At 37.9% G+C, this 9,378-nt stretch overlaps 1 protein-coding gene across 2 annotated transcripts; it reads left to right on the top strand.

Moving 5' to 3' along the window:
* Positions 1–2,254: 2,254 nt before the first annotated feature.
* il12ba (interleukin 12Ba) lies at positions 2,255–7,625 on the top strand. Of its 2 annotated transcripts, none has more exons than XM_028459992.1 (9): positions 2,255–2,308; positions 2,812–2,899; positions 3,424–3,687; positions 4,016–4,121; positions 4,376–4,608; positions 4,693–4,865; positions 4,978–5,099; positions 5,943–6,043; positions 7,479–7,625. In XM_028459992.1, exons 2-8 carry the CDS (start codon positions 2,812–2,814, stop codon positions 5,998–6,000), a joined length of 1,044 nt encoding a protein of 347 aa, XP_028315793.1. In that variant the 5' UTR covers positions 2,255–2,308; the 3' UTR covers positions 6,001–6,043; positions 7,479–7,625. The 2 variants fall into 2 exon arrangements, with proteins under 2 accessions (XP_028315793.1, XP_028315794.1); XM_028459993.1 differs by lacking the exon at positions 7,479–7,625 and adding an exon at positions 6,351–6,462.
* Positions 7,626–9,378: the final 1,753 nt, after the last annotated feature.

The raw sequence follows: 9,378 nt of genomic DNA, 5'->3' as shown, positions 1-9,378 counted from the left end.
TATGTTTTTGCAGAAAAAAAAGAGGAGAAGAAGGACTGGACTGTTGGCCAGTGGTCCAAGGTTCTCTTTTTTGATGGAAGTAAAGTGTGCCTTTCATTCAGGAATCAAGGTCCAAGGGTTTGGAGGGAGACGGGTGAGGAACAGAACCCAAGCTGCTTGAGGTCCAGTGTGAAATATCCAGTCGGTCATGATTTGGGGTTAAATGTTCTGTTCTGTTATTAAACAACTTTTCCATGATATTGTAATTTTTTGGAAAGGGTTTGTATATACAGTACTTACCTCTTCCTCATGTGCCCAAGGTTGCCTCTGCTGCATTCTGGTTCTGTCTGCTGAGTCCTGCTGCCAGCCTGCCCCCCCATCTCCTCAGCTTCTTCAGTTTTTGTAATAAATTCTTAAGCCTTACCTGCCTCCGTCTCCTCTTCAAATCCTAACATTAAGTTTAACTAATGTTCTTTTAAAAGGTGGGTCTGTGTACAGACATTACAGAAACAACATGAAAAGGAACATTCAATAAGCTTTTTCACGCTCTGGTTCAGTTCTTGCGCATTAGGTCAAAGGTCAAGAGGGATAAACGCGCCATGGCTGACGATGTAGGAAGCGAGTCTGACAGAGATTTAGAGATATTTTACCCGTTGGAACATTGATTCCTTGAAAGATTTTTTGTGTAAACATGGTATCGATCTCCGAGGGCAGAAATACCAAGTTGAGAGCTGAAAATTTGTTTTTTCCTGGCTTTTCAAACATTTTCAGCTGGTGTTACTCATTTCACGTATCCACATGTCCATCATGTGCACATCCTTCAAATTTGTAAATTGAATTAAAATAATAGCTTAATAAAATGAATCATGGACCTGGTTAGTGGATGGTGTACCTCGTGAATTTACCTTTTCAAAGTGAGAACTCACACTTGTCCCATCAATAATATAAATACAATTTATTTAGAAAGTGTCTATTCGTACGTTGTCGTACGGACAACCCCCCGGTGCTTTTGGTGCGTCTACTGAAGTACACGTAAGTAGCGAGTTAGGGTTAGGTTATAACTCTTTATCACAACAATTTTTAGGTTTAGTATTAGTCACGTGACCTAAACTGGCCAATGAGTACGGATAGAATGTCGGTATATTGATACGGCAACCGTACGGATAGCCACTGCCTTTTATTCATAAGCACTTTGCAAAAACTCAAAAACACTTTACAGTTGTTAAAACAACTACACAAGTCAGAAAAATAAACCAACAACAATAAAGTAAATACAGAAAATACATAACAAGTTGAAAGCTTGGGAGAAGGGAGTGTGGAAGCAGAAGAGGTCTGTCGCTTTGATACTGTTTCTCACATCGGAAAGCCATGGTCTCCCCGAGTCCCAATACGTGCGTATGCATGGGGACTGCCCTTGCTTCCATACTGCTGCTGAGCTGCTTCCATTGGTTTTTAAAGTGCTCAAATCGGCCGAAAGTGGCATCAATGGAAAACCCTCCTCGAGTCTGAAAATGTGTAATATTAATAATATGAACACTATTAAAACACTAAAGATCTCTGGAACAACATTACAAATGCTGTTAGGTTGAAAATATCAACAGAGTGAACGAGATTGTTTATGTTTATATCCCTCTCGACCTATGACCTGCATGCATAGTTCCAGAGCGTGAAGTGGCTTATAGATCAGGTTTCAAACAGTTATATTATGCAGCTGGGTGTATACACCCTTTGGACGCTGATGCACAGTTGTATGTATTTTTTTTTTTTTTTTATTGGTTTTATACAGTCATTTCTTTGAAATAAACACATATGGCATGTGTCGGTTTAGAAAAAGAAAAAGAATCTCTGAAATGAATGAATGAATGACTAAATAAATAAATTACCTGGGAGATCCATTTTGTCATTTTGTGGTCATAACTGAGTGATGTCACAGCAGAAAGTGTGATTAACTGAAAATGAAACTGAATGAGTCCCAGTCAGCGGCTGATCAAATACAAACACATAGTTGTTGTTGACTCTCAGCTGGCATCGTATGGCGGATGATAAAACCTATTTAAAACAATGTAAAACAAAGCACGCCTGTCAGGCTTAAAGTATGCATGCTTATATGCGTTAAAATTCTACCGTCCTTTTGTAATTTATCAGCAGAAGAGACAGTGAAATGAAGATGACGAAATGCTGTTTGTTCATTCAAATGAAGAGGAGGGGCGGTTCCTCTGTACTTTTTGAAGCCTGATGCTCCTGCTGGGGAATTTACTCCTGAAGTGACTCGTACTATAAAACCAGTTCAGCATGGCACAGTTAACATAGTGTGAAGACTGCTGACAAGGTAAGCATACCTCTGAATAGAAGAGCATGATAATGATAGAGCTTTGATAACACTGGCTTAAATAAATAAATAGCAATAGATGATTGTGTTGGGTAATGATAATTGTTTATCTTACATTTTACATTGATTTATTCTGATAGAAAGAAATGACATGACAATCACATTTAGATCGGATGAGACAATTTTCACAATTTACAATAAACCAATGAGTGAAGTACAAGATAATGTGAGTATAAATTCTAGTAATAATTAACAGGAAAAGCAATGAATCATATTGCGCATGATAACGGTACAGATGCTTATAATACAATGTTCAGGTTGTGCTGGTGTTACAGTCTGATAATGAATAACTTGCTGTTTTACTGTTAATGTGCATTTGTGTGTGTGTGTGTTGTTTTTTTTGGCTCATATCAAAAATGATCCTAATTTGATTTTGTTCTCTCAGGTGTTTGCTGTTTTTCTGCATTCTCATTCCTTTGTTTGCCCTCTTTTTTTTTATTCAGATGAAGACCTTCATTCTCAGTGTCATATTTGCATTTTTCCGTTTCACTTTACAAAATCCCCAGAGCTTTTGGACTCTGTATCCAAACAGTGAGTATAGACCTTTTTGATAACCCATCCTTGATTTTAGCAGACAAATAAAGCGCACAACTTTTTTATCGTAAATAATAACCCCCAGAATCTCCAACTTTTAGTAAAATAAAGCTTTGTTTCTGCTTCTGATATATATTAGCATGTGTGTTTTAACTTGCCTATTACATTGTGTTTTAATGAATTATTTGAATCTAATTGACTTACTGTCTTACTTGCTGTTTCCTATTTTCTACATAGTGTTTATGCCTTGTATTATATAATTCTATTGCATTTTTCTCCCCTTATTTAATTATTATTTGATGCAGTTATAATTCCTGTTTCCATGTTTTTTTGGAGCTGCTGCAGCATCTAAATTTCCTCCATTGGGGGAATCAATAAAGTTGTATCTTATCTTATTCTTTTGTGTCACGATAGGTGAAGTAGTACTCCTGTTACCACTTTGTTAATATTAGTGCTTGGTATTATGGTATTAAATACAAAATTCCATTCCACTCTTTTCACCCCCCATGTGATTGTCTTAGTTCTAGTCTTGGAAGTGAATGGAAGTTTGGGTCATCATCGTCTGACCTGTTTGGAGAATACAACAATCCATCAGAAGGACATTTACTGGAAGAAAAATGGAGTAAATGAAACGCAGACAGGAAACTTTTATTCGGTGGTTTTAGAAGAATCCCTTGGAGGAGGAAACTACACCTGCCACAGTGTGGACAGATCAGTTCTGAATCACACCATGGTTCTCATCAAGGTGGACAAGAAACAGAGGATTCTAGTGAAAGATGGCAATGGTATGAATAATTCAAAAACTAATGAAATCGCATACTAACGTACAACACACTCAATAAGTATATACTGTCTACTATATACTATTAGTATAATTAGGATGGTGATTGTTCCCACTGAAGTATACTTCCAAGGATCATGGGGCATGTAGGATTTTAGGGGAAACTACTACGTAGCAGTGCAGCCAAGTATGTGAGCTCTGAGGAGTGCGCAGGGTCCACCCGAGTATGTTTGAGCCTTTAGTATGAGTAGTAGCCTGCGTTTGTATGCAATTTTGAGCACAGTCGATGTTTACCTTTAGTTTATTGTATATTTTCTAATTTTTCTCTTAAGATGATTATGTGAAGTGCTCGACTCAGAACTACAGCGGAGGCTTCCAATGCTCTTGGACCTGGGACAGGATCCGTGTAGGCAAAGTAGCATTTATCAGAGTTGGCCGGTAAGTTTACAGACTGCTGAAGCTTTTTCTGATTCGTCTACCAACAATAACAGTGAGCAGACTACACAGTTACATTCACATATTCTCTCTCCGGATTCAAATTTTAACACTATACATCTGTAAATTCTGATCAATCATGTTATTCTAAAACTTTGTATTAGTGTGACCTATGATTTCTTGGTCCATGAGGGAGCTTAAAGTTCTTCAAATGTGTTTTCTGACAAGAAACTTCATTTCTGTGCTTTTCGGTTCAGTTTCTCTGACACCCGCTGTTCTGTGGACACCCGTGACCAGAAATGGACGTGCTCCTCAGGTGAAAATGCCTTCAACTGTTGGGTTGAAGACAGTGGGAAGGCGATCTCCTGCCAGGACAAACAGCATTGCCCCTACGCTGAGGAGAGCAGGCCTATCCACCTCACAATCTTTGTGAGGAGTCAGCTCTTTCTGCTGGAAAATTACTCCAAGCAGTTCCACCTGTCAGAGATCGGTGAGCAGTTGTAACTTTGTGTAAGAGTGTTCATTTCCACGCTTACTTTTCATTCCATTAAGAAATGTCATTCTTGGCCAACAGTGAAACCAGATAAAGTGAGGATTAGAAAAGTGAACACCACGCTGATAGAGTGGAGTTATCCCAGTTCCTGGAGTCGCCCCCATTCCTACTTTCCCCTCACTTTCCAAATAGCACTGTTCAGAAGGAGATGTAAAGATTGTGTGGATTTCTGCTCAATGTCAAATGCTTCAAAGGTGTGACTTTTTTTTATTTTTTTTATGAAACGAGCAGATAAAATGTGTCAGATAATGAGAAGAAGTAGAAACACTAAAATGTATACTGTATTGACATATATTTTCCCTTTAGGTCATGGTTGTCAACAATTATAACAGCTCTCAGTTTCAAATAAAGCCATGGGCTAGATCAGTGTGTGTCCGTGCCAAAGATGCTTTCTGCAACTCACCGTGGAGCGAGTGGAGTCATATTAGGTGAGAAAAAATAACGTGTTCCCAGATTTAATGTTTCACATAACAGTTATATCTCGGGTCCGGCTTTGACTTACACGTTTACATTTTTCTTGTTTCCTGTTTGGATGTACTTTTCTCTGGCTGTGTTCAGAATGGCATACTCCATACTATGCATTACAAACTCAATGAGTATATGCTGCCTACTCTATACTATATACTCTATACTATAAGTATGGTTAGGAGGATTAGGAAGATGACCTTTCCCACTGAAGTATACTTCAAAGTCTCCCAAGATGCATTTCGAACGACAAAAACCTGAAGCACACTGAGGCTAAATATCTTCGTTAATTCACCACCTTTGAAAGTTCTGAAAATATTTTAAGAAAGTGACCAAGTAGAATATCTACATGTGGTCATTTGATCCATAAAACACACAGAAACGTATTTCATGCCAACATTTCTGAGATTTTCGGAGACCCACCATTCTGCTACTTATAAAACTTCTGGTTAACTTCAAAATAAGAGCCCTATTTTGCAAAAGTGTTAAAAACTAATGGAAGACAAGAAGAGATGCTTTTATTTTGAAAAGAGGATGTTTGATTTTTAGCTTGAAGCCAGTCCCAAGACGATTTTACATTCTTGTAATGCATCATGGGGCAGTTGAGTATGTTATGCCCATTGTACATACTTCAAATTTTTTTATTTGATCTGTCCATATATCTAATGTGAACGCACTACATCACTCAGAATTAGTCTTAGTAGTACGTTTGTATGTGATTTCAAACACAGTCTCTGTCTTATTTATACATCTGTGAAGTGATTTCATTAGAACTATAAACTACCCATATTTGTTTTGTCTTATAGGATGAAGAGAAACAAGAAAAATAACAAAAGAAACAAATACGGGAGGCACACAAACTAGCAGATAAACATTGACAAACTGGGAAGGAGAACCATGATTCCAGGTACTATTTTGAATGGATTGTGTGCTTTGTAGATAAATATCATGTAAATTAAGTGACTGTTAAGTTTTCCTAATTCCAGTTGTAAGGCTTCATGTTTTACCAGTTAGATTAGTTAGGGTAGGTTAATACAGTAATACATGAAGAAGGGGGGGCATATTTATTATCCTATGATGATATATAACTATTATTATATATCCTTGATACTCCTCTGCTACTCGGTGAAAGCGGTGACATTCTTCTCTTCTCCAACTCTCCTCCCTATCTACCCTTGCTGCTTGTTTTGTCTTCTGTCTTGTGGATCTAATAGGAGACTCTCTCTGTATTTTATCCAAAAACCGAAATTATGGAATTGGTCAGCTCGACAAAATGACCAGGCAGAGGTGAGCCCACGTGTCCAGACGGAATGTTTGTGGCCGGATACATGATGGATTCCTAGAATAAGTGGAAGGTCTTGTGTCTGTCTATGCTTTTCGTGGAGGACATCTGCATGATTGGATTTATGGTAGCAGGGATGCTGCTGATTGGAGCGGGCAGCTTTCTGATCTATCTCAAAGTCTATATTATGTTGACAGCTGTTTTGGGAAGGCTGCCAGTCATCTCTGAAAGATGGGGCAGAGCACTCAACACTCAGACTAATGTGATGAACAAGCTCAAAAGTAAGCAGGAGGCTAATTTGGAATATTTACGCGGGATTGAAACCAGCTTGGAGAGGCTGAGTTTGAGGCCACATTATTGGATTTCACTGCTGGAGACCAAGACTCAAGGCTACCAAAATTGTGCTAGCCTGAATCGAAAACAAATCGCTTATCATCATTGGCCTCCCCCACACGCCAGCCGCTCAAGGCTGTTTGTCTTCTATTTCACCAAAGATATTGTGCAGACTGATGCTCCGTCTCCCTCCATCTACCCCTCCTTTTTCCCCATCACCACCTGGACTTTTGTTTTCTGAACCAGATCTATCAAGGCCATCACACATCATCTGACTGTATCAGAGCGAAAGCAAAGGGTTTATTTTTCAACGCCTCCATTGGCCCTCCGTTCCCACTCCCTGCTTACAAGCTACAAGGGAGCATGTGAAGCGCCAACAGAGGCTGCATGCGGAGGATTTCCAGCCCCCAGCGGCTGGTGATCCTTTCTTTTCTTCTCCCTGCATTCCCTCCTTTCTCCACCCTAAACCCCTTCTCAAGTTTTTGTTGTGACAGTGTTCTGCTTTTGGTGCACGTACGCCAAGGAGGTTTTTTCCTAGTTTAATACTTTCCTTTACTTTGCCCATAGCGACCCACAGTTCTCCCCTTTTTGCCCTTCCATGTTATATGTGATTGTGTTTTCATGTTTCTTTGGATGGGATGTAACTGAAATGTTTGTACAGCACTTTGTGATTTTTACCTGTGAAAAGCTCTTTATGAATAAAATTTACTTACTTACTTATTTACAGGGGCAGCACTGTGGTGTAGTGGTTAGCAATTCTACATCACAGTAAGAAGACCCTGAGTTTGACTCCCAGGGTGGACACCTGCATGGGATTCTTTTGCGTGGAGTTTGCATGTTTTCAATTGCCACGCTTGCTCGCTTCCATTAAAAGTTTTGGGACATTTATTTTAACCTAATTTCAATTATTTATTTATTTATTTATTTTGGCAAATGAGTCTATCAGAAGTGCTTAGCCTATAGCCTTCCTTGTGCAAAGTGAATGAAACGTCACAAACAAAAATGCGAACAATGAATATTTCAATGTCAATATTCATTAAAAATGTTTCAATGTTTCAATCTTTTTGTACTGCTGCTGTATGAATAAATGCATTGAAATTGAATAATATTATTGTGTACTGACTTTTACTAATTGAGGCCTGGATTTGAACCAGTAGCTTTCCAAATGAACATCCCATTGCTGAGAACAGAAACATCCTTACCTTTTATTTGACTAACAAATAGAAGTTTTGGTTTTCTATTCTTCTCTGACTGCTTAGGGGATAATATGGCTTTAAATAAAACCACAGCACTCAAGTCATTGAAAGCAGATAGGGCTCATGTGGTGTTCATTGCACTCTGTGTCAAAGAACACTAGTAGAGTATAAAGCTGCCAACTTTCGCAATTTGGTTTTGTGTGTTTGACGTAGACCAATTTGTAATTATGGTAAGTTTGTTGTTTGTTTTAGTTTTTTTTAAGTTACTTTAACACTTCGATGCACAAGTGGGGTAAAAAAAAAGACCCCAAGCTTTGTTATTCTTAAAAATCTTGGACATTGAAAGCGTTTTATTTTATTATATAGGCAAGGCAAGACAAATGTATTTGTATAGCGCATTTCATACAAAAGGCAACTCAATGTGCTTTACATGATCAAAAGTGCAAAAGAAAACATTCAACAGCTTAAAATAAATAAGAACAGGTTTAGAACAGGTTTATATCAGGTATTCCTGATAACAGGAAATTACAGTTTTTGCAAGTGGGGTCAAAAATTACACCAAGCATTTCCTAAATGAAAAAGGGTTAAAGGGTTAACCCAAGGTATCTTTGAATTTTATCAACTCTGACAGCCAGTATACATTAACTGTCCCACTTACACATCTAATGCCAAGAATCTCACCTCCCAGGAGGTCATTTTACAAGCCACATGTTACTATTATCTTCATTTATGAACTTGTTTTTCACACATCCATGAAGAAGTATACTAGTTTAATGCATCCAAGTGCAGGGAGATCTACAGCACTAAGTTTGAGTTCCATAGCAGCATGACAGTGATCAATTATGTTAGAAAAAATGGAAAGGTTGTTCTACTCTTCAGCATAATGCCCCACAGAAAGATAGGGAATGAAATAAGAAGAAGAAAAAAAACACAAGCGATCCTCTTCTGCAACCTGACCCAAGGAGGTGTAGATACCGTCAACCAGATAGTTGGCAGAAACACATGGCAACGCTAGACACACAAAACACTCATGGATCTGTGGTACTATTCAATTGTCAGGGCTGTCACAGGTGTCACTTGTGACAAATTTATTTGAGTAAAAAATTTTGTCATAGTTTTCGTTGACAAAAACTGAATGAAAATATATTGATATTTCCAACAACTATTCAAAACCAAACTATAACTTTTTTTGAAAGTTGACCAATTGAAACTACTTTATATACATGTAATGTAGGACAAGCCTTAATACTGTCCCATATCATGTTGATAAATGGTAATTAAAGCTTTCAAAAATGCATAAACTCTTATACCTTATATTTTAGTTGACTATATCTGTAACAGATTTGGTTGACTAAAATCTTAATGTCATTTAGTTGACTAAAATTAGACAATAACTGAAATAGTTCTGATGACTACATTTTGACTAAAACT

Source organism: Gouania willdenowi, chromosome 10 (genome assembly GCF_900634775.1).
Source record: "Gouania willdenowi chromosome 10, fGouWil2.1, whole genome shotgun sequence".
Classification (NCBI taxonomy): Eukaryota; Metazoa; Chordata; class Actinopteri; order Blenniiformes; family Gobiesocidae; genus Gouania; species Gouania willdenowi.
Note: the sequence above shows the minus strand (reverse complement) of the source record. Positions and strands in the feature narration are given on the sequence as shown.

What these genes read in the sequence shown, in the direction of transcription:
- il12ba (XM_028459992.1), top strand. Translation starts at nt 2,812, where the DNA reads ATGAAGACCTTCATTCTCAGTGTCATATTTGCATTTTTCCGTTTCACT. An exon ending in TCTAGTGAAAGATGGCAATG is followed by an intron (nt 3,688 to 4,015) that starts GTATGAATAATT and finishes TTTTCTCTTAAG; the next exon opens with ATGATTATGTGAAGTGCTCG. An exon ending in AGCGAGTGGAGTCATATTAG is followed by an intron (nt 5,100 to 5,942) that starts GTGAGAAAAAAT and finishes TTTGTCTTATAG; the next exon opens with GATGAAGAGAAACAAGAAAA.